This window comes from Mauremys reevesii, linkage group 1 (assembly GCF_016161935.1).
Source record: "Mauremys reevesii isolate NIE-2019 linkage group 1, ASM1616193v1, whole genome shotgun sequence".
Lineage (NCBI taxonomy): Eukaryota > Metazoa > Chordata > Testudines > Geoemydidae > Mauremys > Mauremys reevesii.
The window spans coordinates 187,393,607-187,414,475 of NC_052623.1; the positions used below are offsets into that span (position 1 = coordinate 187,393,607).

At 41.0% G+C, this 20,869-nt stretch overlaps 1 protein-coding gene across 8 annotated transcripts in view; it reads left to right on the plus strand.

Moving 5' to 3' along the window:
* Positions 1-17,852, plus strand: part of CADM2 (cell adhesion molecule 2) — a 1,013,511-nt gene extending 995,659 nt beyond the window's left edge. For all 8 annotated transcript variants that reach the window (XM_039483428.1, XM_039483451.1, XM_039483441.1 and 5 more), the window contains 2 exons: positions 11,347-11,472; positions 13,028-17,852. In XM_039483428.1, the coding sequence (XP_039339362.1) occupies positions 11,347-11,472; positions 13,028-13,146 (245 nt within the window). In that variant the 3' untranslated portion in view covers positions 13,147-17,852. The remainder of the gene's footprint in view (positions 1-11,346; positions 11,473-13,027) is intronic.
* Positions 17,853-20,869: the final 3,017 nt, after the last annotated feature.

Genomic DNA, 20,869 nt, shown 5'->3' on the forward strand with positions numbered 1-20,869 from the left:
GGTGAAGAGCTGTTTGTGGGAGACTTTTGTTCCTTGGGAACCTCAAGTGTTTTTGGCACTTCAACACCTATGGGTGGTGGAGGTATGAATTCTCTCCTTCATGGTCCCAGATGAACAGTACCCCACGTAAACCAAATGGACTCCAAATGAATCAGAGCTATTCAACAGAAATCTGGTACGAGTCTGTACTGCTGTCATTCTGTGTCATTGAGTGAAGAGATAGACACTTATTGGCCCCAAGAATAGAACTTGGCCTGATATCTGGTTGTCCTGCAGATCCCTCATTGCCCCATCAACATACATATCTTATCCCTTGTCAACTGACCACAAGCATCTTCCCCACTCCAACTGCATCGCTTCCCTACTTCAGCTTCTGCCTGTTTACCTATAGGAACCCTGCACAGAAGTCACCCATTGAGTGCATCTCATCTTCTCCACTAGAGCCAGTACCAAGAAGCATCCTGGTTGGTTTATGGAGGGGAGCAGTCCTCTTTCCCTCACTTTCACCTGCCTCTGGACCAAGTGTTGCAGCCCTGAGTTGCAGCTACTATGCCAGATCTAGGCACACACCTCTCCACATGGCCAGAGGATGGCTCCAGACAGCTAAGAACTGTGACATAAACTCTTGAGACCCTCAGTTTTTCTACTCTCTTAACAACCTCCTGAGATGTGCCTCCTAAAAAGCCAGTGATAGTGTTGCCTTCTTGACTGCCCAGGGTATTGAATTACTGGGTGTTAGTGCTCCAAAACAGAAGAGCTGCCACAGATATCAGCAGAGGTGTCATGAATAGTTAGTAAAGGGTTAAAACATAGTACCTCGTAGGCACCTGACCTGAGGACCAATCAGGGAAGAGAATTTGAAATTCCTAGAAGGGAACTTTTTCCCTCTGTTTCTGTGTGTGTTGTTCTTAGCCGTTTGGAGTTACAAGAGTCCAGATACTTTAATCAAGTCTTCTACCAGTTTCCACCTTTCTGAACTAATTTCTTCTAGTCAAGATAGTGAGTATTAGAAAGGTACTTTGTGTCTTCATCTAATAATCCTATGTTTGCAATTCTGTGTGTTTGTTATTGATTATTCTTAATTCTGCCTGTATTGTTTGTACTGAGAAGGAGAGAGGATTCTCTCCAGAACGTAGCAAGGTTATACCCTATGAGTGTCCAGCTTGGACTCATAGAGATTCTGTATGTTCTTGTTTTTCTTTTAATAAATTCTTTCTATAAAGATTTGATTAAATCCCTCTACTGTGGATACAGGGAGAAGGGGCTAAGAAACTCTCTCTCGGTGGTGAGACGGCTTATCTCCGGGCAGGGAAGGGAGGGGGGAGAAGGGGAGGCTTCTCCCTCTGAGTTGAGCTGTGTTGTCCCCAGGGAACCTCTTTGGAAAGAGGAAGGCAGGGGGAATACAGGGGTGTCTCGGCCCACGTAATCGACCGAGTGGTGGCAGCCAGAAAGGGGACCTACTCTAGGATTTTAGGGTGGGGGGATACATGCTGGTCCTCAACTTGAAACCCCCCAGTTTCAAGTGAGGGTGCAGACCATGACAAGAGGTTACTGTGTTAAGGATGCAGAAGACCCACTAGACTGTCTCTGAAGTCAAATGATGAGGTGTGGACCTGCCAGCCATGTGAAAACCCTGCTACCCAACCCCCATAAGTTTCACAGGAAGCATACAATAGTAGTTGAGAAGTCTGGGCTGGTGGGAAGAGGGAATGCCTTTTCCAGTGGTGGGCTCCACAGTAGGTTCTTCAGACAAGCTCTGAAGCTTTTCAAGCTCATCCATGAGTGAAAAGGGGAATACATGACTATCACCCATAAACATGCACCCCTTTTGGCAATTGCTTCTCACATTACTAAACTTTTGGGTTATCTGACCCTATCCCTCATCTAGCTCGGAGAAATTAACTATGCATGAATAAGGTTGTGCAAGGAGAAAATGAAATTAGCTGAATAACTAACATATAATTTACACCAGCTCATGAAAAACTACTTAGCAATTTGTGTGAATACCAATACTAGGGACCTAAGGTATTTTTAATAAATTGCACTCCTATAAGATTGGCATCCGAACATAAAGTACACCTTTATTTGTACACAGATCTGTGATATTGTCATGTCTCACCCTCATCTTGCTTCTTTATGAGTGATCCAGTTTTTCTCTCATGTAGGCATTTTATGTGTGGAGGTTGGGACCAATGACATGGGGTGCATGATGCCAATAAGGGGAGAATCCTCAAAAGCTGGACAGATGTGATTTTGTAGCATCAAGAATGATTATGTTGAACAGGCCTCATAAGGAGGAGGAATCAAAGGAATCCAATGAATTCAGAATTTATTGTTTTAAGCAATTTGGTGTTAAGATTATTGTTTAATCCCATCAAAGTGTAAAGAAAAAAGATGAGAAGCTGGTCCTTAAAGGAACAAGATCTGCTCTGATTCAGAAGTCCTGAATTTGAATATCACAGCATATGACTCATGTTCAGCTGTTTTGTGTTAACTCATCAAAATCCTCTCCATATTTTAATAGGGGACAAACGACTCTGGAACTTTTGTGAGCATAATTTTGAATGTAATTATCTATTTGCAGCATCCACAAGAAATTACTGGATAATTCTAATTCCATATTCATCTCCTTGGGCATATATATTTCAACAGGACAATATCATTAATCATTTGAATGGAAAATTTGAAGATTCCCTGAACACTCTTAATTTTAGTTTTAGGTGGGTTTTTTTTGGGGGGGGGGGAGGGGCAGGCAGATTGTGGAGTATATCCTTAGCTCACTACCCAGATTTACACACATCACATCCACTAATTTTAATAGAAGTTAAAAACATAAATCTTCACAATACATGGAGATGTGAATATGCCCCAGTGTTTCTGTGCTGTAGAAGCAGTTCCTGAAGCATTTTGGCTACAGTAGTAATTACATATAAGATAATGGATAGCCCCAAAGTGAATGCAAGGCTGTAATTCACTCAAGGGAATCTGTTCATGTCATGAACTGCAAAAGGACAGTGCATTACCCTGTCAGTATAATATATAGTTTTTAAAAATGTTAAACAGCATTCTTTCCTAATTTATAGAGGGCTTTGCAATTTGCAACATTATTTTATGGATTGTTACCTGGGATCAGGGAAACTATGCTCCCCCCAAAAGACATTTTTTTGGGCAACTTTTTTGTGTTATCAGAAGTTTTGTTATAATATTGGCAATACAGTATAAATGGTTAATGTAATGTATTGGTTATTGGGTATAGTTTACTAAGAACAGTACTCACATGTTCTGAGATGTAGTCTTGCTTTGATGTGTTAATAATTATCATTCAGAATGTTAAAAAGTAAACACCCAGAGCAAGGTAAAACAAATGGTTAAAATGACTCTCAAAACTCAGAAGAGTCAGCATACAGAAATAGTAGAACCTCATTAATCCACAGTAATCCAAAGGAATCTAGGAACTTCCAAGCTGGTCAGTGGTCCATCTAGCCAAATATCCTATTTTTAATGTGGCTACTACCAGAAACTGCTGGTAGTAAGGTGCAAGAAACTACAGACGTGGCAATGAAAGAATTACGTGCTTCTAGAGGAAGCATCTTCTTCACTCCTGGTGAAACTACAAGAAACTATATCCGTTTAGCTGTTTACAGAAACACAGGAAAGCAGGGTTCTACTTTAAAACAACCCATCTTTTAGGCGAATAACTCTATTCAATAGCAGAGGAACGATCCTGGTCTGCATGTAAGTCTCATGTTTATTCCATTATCATATAATAGTGTCCGTCTGGAGTTCTTTGTGAAAGCATGAGAAGGGACATAATCACAGTACTCAAAAGAACCCCAGTGGCAGAGCATATTATGGAATGTTAAAAATGCTTCTGTGGCTCTCAGGTCATGCCTGATCCAGCAAAAGATGGGGACCTTGTCTTCTGATTTTGTTGGTGCTGTAACAAAGAAAAAGGAACTCCTGATACATCTGAAATGGGACTACCTCACAGTCAAGCAGCTGTGAAAAGAGGTGGATATGAGTGAAAAAAAGAGCTTGGTTTCTGGAACCAAACTCAGCAGAAAATTTTATTCCAGTATCTGCTATGCTAACTCCACCACAATGACTTTGATTGCTGAAGGTAGCAATGATTGCCATGAATTTATAAATAATGGAGGAGTAGGCTTATGCCCATAATAGAGCACTGGTATTTGGACCTGTCCTTGTTAGTAGCAAAAGAAAGAAAAAACTGTTACCTACCTTTTCATAAGTGTTATTCTTTGAGATGTGTTGCTCATGTCCATTCCATTCTAGGTGTGTGTGCGCCCACGTGTGCGGTCATCGGAGATTTTTGCCTTAGTGGTATCCGTAGGGTCAGCAGTAGCGCCCCCTTGACTGCTGCGCTCATGCATCAGTATATCAGGCGCCACTGGCCCTACGCCCTCTCATTTCCATTTTGACAGCAACTCCAATGGAGGGGCAGGAGGGTAGGTAATGGAATGGACATGAACACCACATCTCGAAGAACAACTGTTATGAAAAGGTAGGTAACAGTTTTTTCTTCTTCAAGTGCTTGCTCATTTCGATTCCATTCTAGGTGACTCACAAGCAGTGCCAATAAAGGTGGACTTGGAGTTCACGGTCTTCCAACTTGCAGCAGTGCTTTTCTGAAGCCAACATCGTCCCAGGCTTTCTGGGTAAGTATATAACGGGACGTAAACATATGGACAGTTGACCAGGTAGCATCTCTACAGATTTCTTAGACAGCACCTGAGCCAAGAAGGCCACTGATGACGTTTGCGCTCTAGCTGAATACGCCTTTACTATCGCTAGTGAAGGCACTTTTGCCAGATCATAGCAGTATGGGATGCAGGCTGTGATCCGGGATGAAATCCTTTGAGCAGACACTGGGCAACCTTTCATCCTGTCTGGGACCACAACGAACAGCTGCGTTGACTTGCGAAATGGCTTTGTCCTGTCAATATAGAAGGCCAGCACCCTCCTGACGTCCAGGGTGTGCAACCTGCGTTCCTCTTTGGATTTATGGGGTTTCAGGAAGAAGCCCAGTAAGTATGGCCGATATGAAACTGGGAAACTACCTTGGGCAGGAACACCGGGTACAGCCGCAACTGGACCTTATCTTTGTAGAATACTGTACAGGGAGGTTCTGAAGTAAGCATCCTGATCTCAGACACTCTGCAGGCAGACATAACTGCAACCAGGAATGAAACCTTCCAGGAGAGAAGGAGAAGGGAGCAGGAAGCCAGAGGTTTGAAGGGAGGCCCCATGAGCCTCGCCAGCATGAGATTCAAATCCCAGGGAGGGACAGGGTCCTGAATGTGAGGGTAAAGATTCTCCAGACCTTTCAAGAACCGGGACATCATGTTGTGAGTGAAGACTGACCTGCCTTGGAAGAGAGGGTGGAAAGCCAAAATAGCGGCCAAGTGGACCCTGATCAATGACAGGAACAAGCCATGAAGTTTGAGGTACAGAATAATCCAGGGTCACCTGCAGCGAGGCCTGCTCAGCCCAGACACATCATTCCAAAGCCCAGCATGTAAACCTTTCCCACTTGTCCAGGTAAGTCGCTCTGGTGGAGGGCTTTCTACTACCCAGCAAGACTTGTTAAACCCAGGCCAAGCAGTCCCGCTCTTCCACATTCAGACATGCAGTAGCCACGCTGACAAGTGCAGTGCCTCCAGGTTTGGGTGCGGAAGACTGCTGTGGTCCTGGGACATCAGGTCCGGCCAGAGAAGTAGCCACAGTGCGGAGACTACTGAAAGGTCTAGCAGTGTGCCAAACCAATGGTGGTGAGGCCACTCGGGGGCTATCAGGATAATCTTGTCCTTGTCCTGTTTGATCTTCACGAGCATTCTGTGAATCAACGGTACTGGCAGGAAGGCATACATCAGGGCCCCTGACCATGGGAGCAGAAAAGCATCTGACAGGGAACCCCTGTCCATCCCTTAGAGTGAACAGAACACATGGCATTTCCTGTTCTGACGAGGCACGAACAGGTCCACCTGGGGAGTTCCCCACTTTCGGAAGATCATACTGATCACCTCCGAGTGGCGAGATGAGAAGGTCCTGCTGAGGCAATTTGCTAACACATTCGGGTCCCGAGCAGATGCCTGGCCATCAGATGGATGGCATGCCACACGCAGAAGTCCCAAAGGCTGAGAGCTTCTTGGCAAAGGGCCGACAACCTGGCTCCACCCTGCCTGTTGATGTGACAGTATCTGTGAGGACCTGTACCGTCTTCTGCTTCAGGTGGGGAAAAAAGCCTGGCAGGCTAAACTGGTTTTAGCTCCCTGACATTGGTATGAAGGGCCAGCTTGTCCTGCAGCCAGCAGCCTTGTGTACTGAGCTCACCCAGATGGGCTCCCCAGCCCAGGTCCAAAGCATCTGAGACTAGGGTCAGCAATGGGGCCGGGGCCAGGAAGGGAACTCCCTCCAACACTGACGAGAGTTCAACCACCGCTCCAGGGATGACAGGATGTAATCCAGCACCCTGACTTCCCAGTGTAGGTCATGTCTGTTAGGGATGTAAACAGACGCTAGCCAGGCGTGCAGAGGCCGGAGCTGGACATGACTGACCACGAATGTACGAGCGGCCATGTGGCCCAACAATCACAAGCAGGTTTGAGCCATGGTGAGTGGGTGATTCTTCACATGGGAGATCAGGTCCGGCATGCCTGAAAATGAGCCTCCGGAAGGAAGGCTCTGACTCATGTGGAGTCGAGAACCACCCCGATGAACTCTATTATTTGGACTGCCTTAAGATGGATTTTTGCTCGTTTATCAACAGACCCAGGTTGCAGCGGGTGGAACGCACCAGATCAAGGCTCCTCTGTACTTGTTCCCAAGACCTACCCTGGATGAGCCAGTCATTGAGATACTGGAAGACCTCGACCCCTCGACATCTCAGGTAAGTGGCTACTGGTGCCATACCTTTTGTGAAGACGCTTGGGGCCATTGAGAAGCCAAAGGGCTGCACCATGAATTGGAAATGACAGCCACCCACTATGAAACGGAGGAAATGTCTGTGACCTTGAAATACGGAAATAAGCTTCCTTCAAGTCAAGGGCAGCATACCAGTCTCCCTGATCCAGGGAGGGGATGATGGAGGCCAGGGAGACCTTGAGAGACTTGTTGAGGCATTGCCATTCCAGAATGGGTCTGAGGCCCGCCTTGCTTTCGGGATTAGGAAATAATGGGAGTAGAATCCCTTTCCTGTCATGTCTCAAGGAACCTCCTCCACCTGTGACCAGGCCGAACAGTAAGGACGAAGATGTTTGAGGAAAGAGCAGGGTGAATCCTGGGAGGAGACATTGCTCTCAACTGCACCCTCAAAACCAGTGCTTCTGGCCCCCGGGGTGCTTTGCTGGGCCACGCAGGTGAGCAGGAGGAGGAAGGCTGGTGGAAGCTGAAACTAACATCCCTGTTCCTTCTCCTTGCAGACCCCAGACGAGACTGCCAAGGCCTTGGTGGCACGGACTGCCGTAACTGCTTTCTTGCAGACTGTGGAGTATGCATGCCCAATGAGTGAAGGGTAGCCCACGTGTCTTTTACCCCATGCAGCCTCACATCTGTCTGCTCTGAAAAAAGACAGATCCCATCAAATGGGAGGTCTTGGATCGAGGTCTACATCTTTTGGGAGAGACTGGCGGTCTGAAGCCAGGAGTGCCCCTCATAACCACCTCTGATGTCACCAGCCTAGCCACTGAGTCAGCTGTGTCCCATGCTGTTTTGAGGGAGCACTGAGCCACCATGGTGCCCTCCTCCACCAGGGCACCCAATTCCTGGGCCAAACCTTGTGGGAGGGACTCCTTGAACTTATGGATGGAGTCCTATAAGTTGAAATTGTATCTCCTTAGGAGTGCCTGAAGGTTTGGCACAGTTGAATAACTTTTCCTCCCAAACAGGTCCAATCTTTTGGCCTCTTTAATTTTGGGAGTTGAGCTGGTATGTCCTTGTTTATGTTTTTCATTGGCCACAGAGACCACCAACCTGGAGAAGGGTGAGTGTAAAGGTACTCAAACCCTTTGACTGGGACAAAGTATTTCTTTTCAGCCCTTCTAGAGGTGGGAAGGATGGATGAAAGAGTTTGCCAGAGGGCCTTGGCAATTTTGAGGACACCATCATTCACTGGTAGTGCAACAGGAGCTGGGATAGAGGCCGACAGGACATTAAACAAGGTGTCCACCTGCTCAGCCATTTCCTCCACCACCAGGCCCAAGTTCTCAGCCACCCATCGAAGCAGGACCTGGCATTCTTTAAGATCATCCCTCAAGAGCCCCACAACCACCTCATTTGGGGACAAAGACTATGACTGTACAGTGGGGAAGGCCTCGGGGCATCTTTTCCCCTGTTGGGGAGGGAGGTTTAGAGGTGGATGAAGTCTCCTCTGCTAGGACCTCTAAGTGCTCCTTATGCCCTGAGCCTGTGCCGTCAGTGCTGCCAGCTTTTGCTCCGAGGCGGCGGCCGATGAGTGGCATGAAGGGGGTATTGCCATGATTGGCACTCCCCACAAATTCGAATAAGGCCACTGCACTGGCCACTAGCCGTGCTGCCAAGGTGGCGCTGTTGATGTCGACATAACCTCGGGTATCCATTCTGGCCAGTGGAGTCTAGGTGAGGGGCTGAACTGCCCTTCCTTGCCAGAGGAATCTCTTTCTGGTGTCACCATCGATGCCTTAGTCTGTGTGCTGATTGTCACCTGGAGTCAGGAGATTGGTGCCGGTATTGAGGGGACCAGTGCCGAGGGAACCAGAGACATGACAGAAAATGCTCCCACGTGGTAGGCTACCGGGACCTGCACCGAGAGTCCGGCCAAAGGCAGGACAAACGGTGCCAGTAGTACGGAGACCGGCATTTCCCTCTAGGCGATCCACGTCAAGATGGCAGGGACCATGATCATGGTGCTGGTGATAGGGGGCGAGCCCCGGAAGATCTGGGCTGAAACTCCGGCGATCTGCAGCATGGAGGTGGAGAGTGCTGCTTCATTTCGGGATCAGTGGCACTCCACTCTCCCCTGAGAGGTCTTAGCGGCTGACATGCCTGGGGAGCCTTTGCTGATTCCTGGGGTACGTGCTGTGTCGGCGGCGCAGGTGGAGGCCTTTGCTGTCTTGGCACTGGGGGAGCTTGTGAAGGCATCGTCAGGGGTTTAGGTCCCATGCCGTTCCCTGGAGTCAGTGCCGGGGGTGCACTGTGCACCGAGGCTGAGGTACTCAGCGAATCTTGGTGGGATGGCACGGAAGCCAGATGAAGGGTGGACTCCATGAAAGTTCTCAGGTGTGATTCCCCCAAGCACTTGAGGGAGCTGCTATAGGGGCCGCTTAAAGGCATAAGCATGTTACAGTCCACGCAGGGCTTAAATCCAGGAGACCAGGGCATGCCCTACCTAGGGTTAAGTCCCCCCTGGGACTCTAACTTCTAACTACAACTACTCTTAGCTATTTAACACTAACTACTATAAACAAACTATTTACAAGGCCCTAAGGCTTGAAGGCAGAAGAGACGAAACCGCTAGACTAACCACCACAGGTGGTAAGAAGGAACTGAGAGGGTGTAGGGCCTGATATACCGATGCATGAGTGTGGCACTCAAGGGAGCGCCACTGCCAATCCTACAGATTCCAGTAAGGCAAAAATCTCTGACAACTGCTCACTGGGCATGCACACACCTAGACTGGAATCGACATGAGCAAGCACTTGAAGAAGAATATCTTATTGCTGCAGAGAGCAATTATATGAATTTGAAGAAATTTGGATCCTGGTTCTTGATACATTTGGATAAAGAATGCTGAGATGGCTCAAACAATGCCAGACTTCCATTCCACCTCCCCTCTTTGCTTTCTCCCTCCACCTTCCTGCTCCCTTTCCCTTTTTTTGTCTATTTGTGTATGGCATTATTATTATTATCATTACAATTACTTTTACCCTCACCCTAACATTTTATGTCTGTATAATTTGTCTGATTTGTATGATCTGGTCTTGCAGCTTTGACAAGCTGTAACTGTGTAATTGCATAATTTCATTGGCTACCTGTGAAATATGCAGAATATGGTAACATATACAAGCTGTACATCTTTTATCTTTCTGTATTTGTTATTGTGTCTTTATGAAAATTAATTAAAAATAATCACAAAAAAGCCAAACAAGAGTGTTACACTTCCCATACATTGTCAGCAGCTTTTCCCAGTCAGATTTTACTGATTTGTCCTCTTTTCTGTGATAATGGTATTTCCATCTTATGCCATTGCAAGACAGCTATTTGCAAACTGTATGTGGAATATAAACAACACCTAAAAGGGAAATGTCCTTGAAGCAGTGTGTACAGACTGATTACTATAGAGCGAGCAAGCTAATACACAACCCTCAATCTTGGGAGAATTACTATTAGTTTGAGACTGAGGCATTTTTCATTTAAAAAAAAGAAGAGAAATCTTACCATGCTACTGTAGGATTGACTCTTTTTTCCCCCCTCTATAGCATATTTCAGATGAAGCAACACTTGAAGGTTACCAGTTCATTCCTCAAAAGCTCTGGGGAATTACTGACCCCTAAACAGTGTCATTTTCCATGATTGCTTCTTTGGAGCCTTCTGTAATGCACCAGGCTCACTAATAGATAAATGACGAGCATAAAAAGCCTAAATCTGACAATAATCCCAACGTTTTGTGCACAGTGAATGAAATTAAACTGCTAATGTATTGTTAAACTCTATTAGAGTTTACTAACGTCAGTGTTAATCGGATAACTGTAGTAAATGCACAAATCAACATTTGAGAGTGAACAAGGATCTTTAAGGATACATGATACATTTATCTGGCCTAATTCCTGCAGACTCAGCCATCTGCAGAAGAACTTGGAAAGTCTGCACTTTATCTCCTTTTTTATTTCTCGTGCAATCGGAAAGGAGTGACAAGAAGAGACTATATAAGGGATCCCCACTGAGACTCAGTCATATAAATTATGTATTATGCAGACAGTATTCTGCTGATGCTATCTGATCCCCAATTCTCAGTTCCTTGTTTTTGCTTCTATAAATAGCTATTGCAGATTTTCAGTTGTAATACAACTAGGACAAAACCAGAAACCTTTCCCATTTAATAACCTCTGCCAAAGAAGAATAAGGTAACATTTTTCATAACTGTGATGTCCTCAGGGCTTGAACAGTCTGGGAATACATGCAATGCTATGCTGTTGATAAGATACTGGTAGTAAAAGAGGGGGAATAACCACCCTGAATATTAAAGAGGGAAATGCCCTATTTTCAGAATGATCAGTATAAACTTGTTGCTGTGCGTTTTCATATCAATTCTTATCTGATCAGGACAATTTCTGGTTTTTTTTCCCCCCCTAGACCCAAATGCTTTGGCTGGACAGACTGGACCTGACCATGCTCTCATAGGAGGAATAGTGGCTGTAGTTGTCTTTGTCACATTATGTTCTATAATTCTGCTTGGACGATATCTGGCAAGACATAAAGGTAGGACAGATTTAATCAAAGTGCAATCACCTTTTGCAGCAGTACTTCCTCATGATTACTTGCATCCTCAAACACTCTCGTGCCCTCTCTGCCCCCACCCCCATTTGGAATTTAGTTGCCTGGGAAAGCTCAGGCTCAGAAGAAGCATCTGGTTTTCAGTGAGGTCCGGATTTTTTACCCAATTTTACAGTTGGATTAACTGAAGTAAAAGGATGTTGAGCAACCTGCCCAAGGTCATGTAGTGAGTCAGTGGCTAAGGGAGATTTAGAAGGACGAATGCTCCTAGATTCTAGCCCTTTGCTGTAAGCACTGTTACGTGTCCTCATAATTTTAACTGTTATATTAATTCTGCAGAATATATATGGTTATGGAATGAGGCTTTAACTATCAGAAATCATGATAAAACTTTAAATACACATTCAATAAGTTGCATTAAAAACAAGGGGTAAAATCCTTGTCCCACTGAAATCAGCATAAGTTTTGCTATTGCCTCCAGTGTAGCCAGGATTTCACTCCAGGAGCAAAATTCTGAAGTCCTGACTCAGTTTTTACACTATGCTTACTGAGGAGAAAACTCCCATTAAAGTCAGTGGAGAGAAGTGTCTAAATAAAACAGAGGACAAATTTTAGAATTCGACCCAGGTGATTGTTTAATATATATATATATATATATGAAGGCTTAATGTCTGAATGGCTTGCAGTGTTGTTGTTAACCTTAGTTTACCTTCCTCCCCCAAAAGTATTACTATTATTAAATCTAATTCTACATAAGGTAGTCATGCAGTTAGTAAATACAAACTGAGATTATTTTTTTTTAATTTCAGTAGAACTCTGTGAAAAATTACAAATTTCTAATTAATCTGGTGAAAATGTGGCATCTTTGCTCTACTTCCTGGCTGAAAACAAATGAGTCCCAAGCCAATGTAAATATCACTTTTCACAAAGTGAAAATTGTATGTTGCATACAGTTCTATTAATATCCTGCTCTTATACTATTTAGCAAAGCAATGTCAGTGGCAATGTGAAGTGACTGGGTTAACTTAAAGCAGCTTTTGCAGTTTTTCACTTCTAGAGAATCTTAATTATCCTAGTCTGTGGAATTAAAGAGCAGATTAAAAAAAAAGGCCTACATCAATGTGAGAGTACAAAACATGTGTTTAATAAAATCTAAGCCAAAGTTAATTTTCTTACCCATCTAGATATACCATATAATACACAGTGATATAATTTAAATGATGGTATGTTAAAATATTTGTATGCTTCATGCCACTGGATACAGAAAAAATATGGTTTTGAACGTGCTGTACCTTTTTTTTTTTGCTATAGATATGTGCAAATGTGTGTGCATATGGGACAAGTGTTATGAATCATAATTACTTCTTGCCCAAATTAGAATATTATGTGTTTCAGTATAGTGCTAAAATAGTGCATCAAGTTCTGTTCTGCATCACTCCATTCATTAAACCAGTTAGATCTTTGTTACAGATCTACTGTACCTACAGTACTACAATCTAAAGTAAAATAACTATTTTTTTTATTGTACTGATTCCCATAGGAACATATTTAACAAATGAAGCTAAAGGAGCTGAAGATGCACCTGATGCTGACACAGCCATTATCAATGCAGAAGGCAGCCAAGTCAATGCAGAGGAGAAAAAGGAGTATTTCATTTAGATGCAGACCTAGATTCTCTGAGTTTTACTTATCAGGCTGACTGCTGGAGAAAACTGGCTATCATCTTTCAGAATTCATTTCTGCCATCTTCTGCAAACTTTATTAACTTACATACTGCTATAAATAGTCAGTTTATGCCAACAATCAGTTGTTGACAGCATCATTCTTTCTTTACAGTACCATCCACAATGCAGGACATTTCTTATTGCCTAAAATTCATTTCCATTGCTCTCTTAACATACAGTGCTTGAATATACAGCCTTAACAATGTTAATCTTCATCTTAAATCATGCTATTGAGTTTTCTACATTTTTAAATGTTATATAGCTTTCTTCTTTTCCAGTTTTCTTTTATCATGGTCCCTATCAGTATGTCATTGGATGATTTTCATAACAAATACTATTCGATAAGGACATAATGTACTTACATAAAACATTAAATCTAAGATTAGAGGTTTACAAAGAATGTTTTATACATGTCTATAATTCAAAGGCAACCTGTTTTTGAAACATATGCCCTAGGAACCACAAACTGAAAATATTATAATATAGTTTCTTGTATGCTTGGATTTGGTGGAAAAGGAGTATCAATACATTGTTAAAAATGGTACCTTGATACTAATTCCATGCTTGGGTGGTAATTACATCATACTGTATTATCTATACAGATTCTGTAGAGTTAGATAATTGTAGCTTCATTCTGAAACAAATTTATTCAGCCCTTTTACTGCTTTTTGGGATCACAAGATTAGATATGTTTCTGTAATTTTGGTTTTAATAATTTATTTGCTTCATATGGATTCACCTGCCTATTCAGATTTGTAGTGTTCATGGGGCACAATTGCAAAGCATTTTCCTATCTGTATATAGTGCATATAATAAATCCAATTAAACATTATTTGATACATATTTAACTTTTTTGGCTATAGCTAAGTCAGTCACAAGTAAGCATTTTCTAATGTCCATTATATCCCTTTAGATATGACTTAAATCAATATTCTGAATAGATAACATGTATTAGTATTTTTGTCTGTATGTCCTAGCACTGTTCAGCAGCAAACTTTTCTAGTTCTTGTTAATTTTTCTTTGTTATACAATGGAAGCACAATGTTATATGGAAAGGTAGTTTTAAGCTAACAACCAGTGCACAGCCTCAGGTTTTGAATTACAACCACATTTGATTAATATCCTTAACAAATACTGTTATGTTGCTAAATTCTCAATTTTTAATTTGGCAGTTCCACAGCTGCTTATCTATGTTGGGTTGCCAAAAAAAAAAAAAGAAAAAAGAAAAAAAAAAGAGTTAAATGATATATGTTTTGTGTATACGGTAAATGGACTAATTCTTTATATTAAATTCCTGTCTATGCATTTTGTGGGGTACAAACTTATGTCACAGTGAATGATAGAGAATTTCTGCCAATGCTTTTAGCTCTATGGTGAAAGTCTCTCTTAAAGTCTCATGTTCTTAAATATGACAACAAAACACTATAAGCCCAATGGCTTATTTCCTCTTCCACTGAAATAAAAATGGTGCCAGATCAACTCTTGGTAGTGATTCCATGCTGGAGAATGAAAATCTGTATTGTTGGGAGTTGATCTCCCTCTCCCAAGTGTTGCACCTTTGAAAAATAATATTTCTATATGGTTGCTATACTTGTGAAGTCTAAACGCATGATGGCTTATTGTAAAGGATTATCTCTTGGGATTTATTTTTTGTGGGGGCGGGGGAGGGAGAATCTGAACACATCATCATGTATTAAGATAAAATGGAAGACAAAGGTGCTGTGTCAGATTATTTATCAGAAGAGTATAAGCCTTTTAAGGAGAATATTATAGTATTTTTTTTGTTTTCTTTCTTTCTTTCTTTTTGTTGAAACATTTCTCTTGTTAATTTCTAAGAAAAAGAGGGTGATGTTGATCAAGCAGCACTTTTTCAAAATATACAGAACATAAATAATATGATGTGGTTGAGTGTTAACATAATAAATCATATACAGTATGACATTTTAAAGAAATAAGTCTGCATTGATGTGATTGCATGCTTGTTTTTACAGTTCACGCCATACCATCTGTGAAAAAAATGCAATAATATGTTAATATAGTATGGTAGTTTGAGAGAACCAGGTAGGTGCTACTAGATACATTGAAACTAGTATAGGTTTTCAAGATATTCATGTCTTTCAAAGCATACACTTTTAAAAGGTTGACAAAGGAAATCATTTAGTTTAGTACCAGAACAGAAAGGTTCTTGTCACAACAGTAAGTTGCATTAACAGCATTACAGTACTGTATATCTCAGTCTGATTAGGGAGCCAACAAATCACTTAAGCATGTGAGAAGTTCCACCTAATTCAATGGAACTACTCATATGCTTAAAAAGTAAGGTTTTTGCTGGATCAGGGTTTTATTCACTGAAGTGGAACTGTTCATCAATGCTGCTTTTACATCTTTATACATTCTATCTAAACTGCACTTTGCTTGAATTGTAGAGTTGTTGCTTAAATCATTACTTACCATAATGTCAAGTGAGACCTTCAAATGTTAGAGCATCTTTAGATTTAACCACTCAAAGCCAATTTCAGTGTAGTGTAAAACCAGCATTGAAACATTGCAAAACCAGAAATAAATTGGACTGTTAAATTACATTGGTTGGTTTTTAGTTAAAACTCTTAATGTGTGCTCATTTTCAATAGATTTCTGATTTTCCACTGTCTTGCATCTTGTGATTTCATTTACATTTGTGCAAAGTGGGTGTAAAAACACTGTAACCAGTATAAATGAATTGAGAATTCTGATTGGGTAGTTCTTTACAGCCATCTACATCCACATGTTCAAATGACTTCACTGGGTGTAAGGTAATAAATACAGTGCCAGGCCCTTTGTAAGCAACATCATGGCTCACTTAGAAGTATAGTATTCAATAGGTAAAAACACATTGTCTGTCTCCTTTATACAAAAAGATCCCATTCAGAAATACTGAGTCCATTACAGTCTCAAGAAATCTGATAAACGTGTAAAATGAAAGCTCCGAATGGGAACCATGTTAGTTAGAATGTTAGTATAACATCCACACCTACAAATACATGCAATGTAATTTACTCAAGACAAGGTAGCTAATTACTGCCAGTTTACAATGTCCATTGATTATTTTTAACTTTCAAATGTAGAACAATGTTATTTTTTTGATGCTTTGATAACATAATAATTAAACAGGCATGTGGCATCACAGGCAAATGGGTGCATCTTTCCATTCTGTTTAGTGTCATCAGAGAATCCAAGAAGCAGTTTAAGGAACCTGATATTTAAGTTGAGGCTAAGAATTTAATCTGGAACACTTAAAAATGTCTTCACATTTCTTGCACTGAGACTTCCTCTATAAAGAATACATGAAGAAAACAAACTTTTCTAAATAATACATGGAAGTTAATGTGTATTTTCATTATGGCATAATATATATAACTATCTCAATGAAGAGAAAGGACAGGATCATCTGTAATTATGTAATTCAACTGATTGTAAACAGCACTGAAGTTACCATGTACGCACATGTACAGTAGCTATTTTGTCAGTTACAGTGTGGTTACATGTACTTCCATGTAACACAGCAGTTATAGTGTAATTTAGTGCCACTTATTGTAAAGTGTTACCAAAAGGAAAATGGAACTCTTACCTTTACTAATCTGTTCAAACTAATGGTAAATATATTAAATTAACACCATGAATCTGACATTCCATTTCTTTAATAAGGAGGTGATGTAAAACTTCATGTTCACCCCACAGCTTTCCCCACCACCTAACTAGATTACTACAAGTGTCCAATCTCCTCACTCTTAGGAAATGGTAATCTGTGATGAACATACCAAAAAAACAAACAAACAAAAAATCAGCTACTTCAATTGAATCAGCTGCTAACAGAAACAACTGAGTAATGCTTTTTATTAAGTGGCACAAAGTACACACTAAAAACTATGCAAAAATATAGGTAACTACAGTGTACTTACATGTAAGTATCTTGTACTTTCTGTGTATGGATATTGGAAACCCATGTAATTATAATATGCATTTTGATTATTTTAAAAGAGGGGAAGAAAAACCCTAGCAGTGAAAATAATTAACTTTAAAGTACACACGTGCAATAGTCATGCTTAATGCAATATGCTTAATTCCTCTACTTGCAATGATATTTAATTTATAATAACGCATCTCTGTCCTCCTACCCCACTAGCTCTGTCTCCCCTCTAGTACTATTTAGGTCCTATTAGACTCCATTGAAACACTTTTAGGACAAAGTAAGAATTCAACTCTGCTAATGGCTTCATTACCAGCATACTGCAAGTTTGGCAACCCTGCTCAGTAATATCTTTTTGCCTCAACAGAACAATGTTTTTCTTTTTTCCTTCTTGGGGGAGTCTAGCAAGCTAAGATACTGAAATGTATTGCCGTATGCCCTGTTTTTTTTTTTTAGCTTGAACAGCAGAGAGAAAGAAATGGAGAACTGCATTATCTTGACCTCTATTTTGTTGAACCACCTCACCTGGAATTTTCACTATTTCATTCACAATACAGTACTGTCAGGCAATCTTACATTGTGAGTACAAACTGCTTCTGTCAAAGTACAGACGAAGCCTTTAGTGATAAAGTTAACTTTTTCTAAACATGAAATTTTATCACTGACCTTTTTCTTCTTGTTATTTTCTGTCATACCCTTCCAAAAAGTAATTCACTGAAAGTAGTGAGAGAACATGAAATAGAAAAAGAAGAAAATGAATATGTTAAATGTAATATTGTAAAGCTCAAGTGAGTGCCATTTCCTATATCGCTCCATGCTTGCATATAATATTATGATTATAGACATTTAACAACTCCAGTTAGATGAAATATAGGAATTGAAAACATGAGGTTAAACTGTTAAGCTACCTCTCACGTTAAATACTGGCTATGAAGTGTCTATATACCTTTAAAAAATATTACAAAGTCTTAGATTTAGCCTCTAAAATGGATAATTTTAAGTTTTTCTGTTGACACTGAAAACAACTTGGTTGCATTCATGGCTCTTTATCTAATTTCCTCTCTCCAACAACCCCAATTTTTACTATCTTCTGTTGTAGGTAGTCCCACTGGGTAATACTGTAGATCAGGGGTCTCAAACTCAATTTACCTTATTGCCAGTGCCAGTCCTCAAATCCTCCCAGTGGGCCAATAATGTCACTGAAGATGGTCTTCAGAAAAGAAAACTTTTATATTGTATTTTTTATTTTGAATTTCTTAGAAATAATAAAACTGTCATACAACTTTATACAATTCTGCGCCTGCCAGAGAGTTTTTAGTGTTTGCCAGACACCTGGCAATGCTTCAGTTCTGTCAGTTTGTTGATGTTTGGCCTCAGTGACTGAGCAGTTGAAACCATCAGGATTTCAGCAAGGTGTGCATCAGATAGTTTTGTTTGGTATTTTGACTTGTTTATATTCATTGGGGAAAAAAGTGATGCTGCCTCCATGGCTGACCCTGCCTGGCAACTAGTGATGGTATCTCTGTCCCTCTCCCCCAGCAAATGGGAGCTGTGGGGGGCAGCACCTGCAGCAGACATTACCGGCAGCATGGCTGCATGAGTCTCTCCTCCGCAGGCTGCAGTGGGGAGGTTCTCGGGCCGGGACTTTGAGACCCCTGATGTAGATACTGGGCCACATCCTCAGCTGCTATATCTCAGCTTAGCGCTATTTCATTTAGTATAGGCTGATTTACATTGGCTAAAGATGCATCCCATAATGTTTAAAAACACACTGTTATATCATACCAATATCTATTAAATATGGAGAAGAACATTATACAATTCAACTGGAACACAATTACTTTCACTAACAAAGAACATAGGTTTGTAATGTCAATTCTAAAACCATATGTGCAAGTTTTTGCATTACATCAGTAATATGCATACTACCAAGATATTCTAACTTGCCATTTATTTAAACTTAACATCTCCAATATACATTTACAATACAAATATTCAATCCAGTAGAATCTAGTGCAAAAAAAATCAAATAAATGTGTCAATATGGCAGAGATTATTTCTGAAACTTTTCAACACCAGGATTCCCTACATGATTGTTCTAGGAGGGCCTGATCTAACTACCAATCAAGTCAAAGGGAGTCATCTGACAGACTGTAAGGGAAGTTAGCTCAGACCCACAATGGTATTCAAGTATCACACCAACATACTGCATTTGGAGCAACTCAGAAGGATGATGGGGGGTGGGAGGGAAGAGGTGTGCGCAAACCTGGTTTTATGCCATTCCAAACGATGGCCCTTCTAACCTACCCCTACTGCCATTGGGCCTCCAAGGGGGCTGTTCCCATTAGCTAGGAATTGCTAGCGGCCAGCCATGCCCATGTTTCTGAGCAAAGCCCTTTGCACCAGGGTCAAAAAGGAAATTAGGTAGGAGCTGATATGTCTCTAGAGCACCTGGGGATTCCATAACACAATGAAAAGCCCTCAAGTAGCTGGTTAAACCAGCTTCATCGCTTGTGTGTGTTGCCAAGGATCTGTCCTTCCCCCCCATCTTTTGTGTGTAAGTGACTTACGGCTCTGCTGTGTTAAAAGGAGCAATTGCTGAGGTGGAAGAAAGATTCTCCTTTCCAATGAATGCTTTATGTTATTACAAAGGAAAAGCGAAAGAATTTTTTAAAGATTTCAGGTGCAAAAGCTAAACCTGCCAAGGGTCAGCATTTAAGCACTTTCCCTGTATCCAGGGTCAAGGCAGCTGTGTTTCCTATATAAGCACTGGTCTCTCATCTCAGCATAAACTACTTACAGTCTTATCCTGTCCTTATGCACAGTGCTGAAAATTGCTGATTTTGTTTTCTTTTACATTACTAGCTTTTATTTTTTCTTCTTGTTTTACATGAACATTATTAGAGGGTTTTCATATTAAATACACTCCCCATTTTTAAGGTAAGTTCTGTTCTATAAATATTTATGTGGCGCAAAAGAGGAGAAAAATGTATGATATTTGGACTGAACTATTGTTCCTTTTCCCCTTCCTTTCTGCAGGATATTGGATAATGTTAGTTAACACACAAGTGAGAATATTAAGTCCTCATTTAAGTGTAACTAGATTTTCCCATATCCCTATGTAGTACACACACACACACAAAGGCATCCTTAAAATCATCTGCTTTTATGTACTGATTACAACTAAACAGTGAACAAAGTGTTTGAGATTTGGCCTCACAGACTACTGGGTTCATACATAACTCACTCTCAAAATTCTTAATGCACCATTTCTATTGAGTTCAACAGGATTGGCTCAAGTCCTTAATCTAAATGTTTGAGCTGATCTTAAATTCTTTTTTAAGGGCTCCAACTCCATTCCCTGTGCATCCTTTACTTTTAGCATAGATATTTTATAACAAAACATTTTCAGTATTGCAGGAAGTTTGCTAGAATACAAAAGGAGAAATTTGTGAAAATATATCAGGTATTTCCATTGATATACCGGGTACTATGTAACAGTAATCTCATAGGGACTACAATGTGTTATGCTATTAGACTTGCAGTTCACTGCATTTGGAAGGATACATTTCTAAGAATAAATATAAACATCATGCTGTAAGTAAAATCCAATGGAATTAAGCATATTGCACCGACGATGGAAATTCAGCTACTGCATCTAATTTTCTCAACAATTGTAAGTGAACAAAATGCATATTGTAATGTTAGGTAC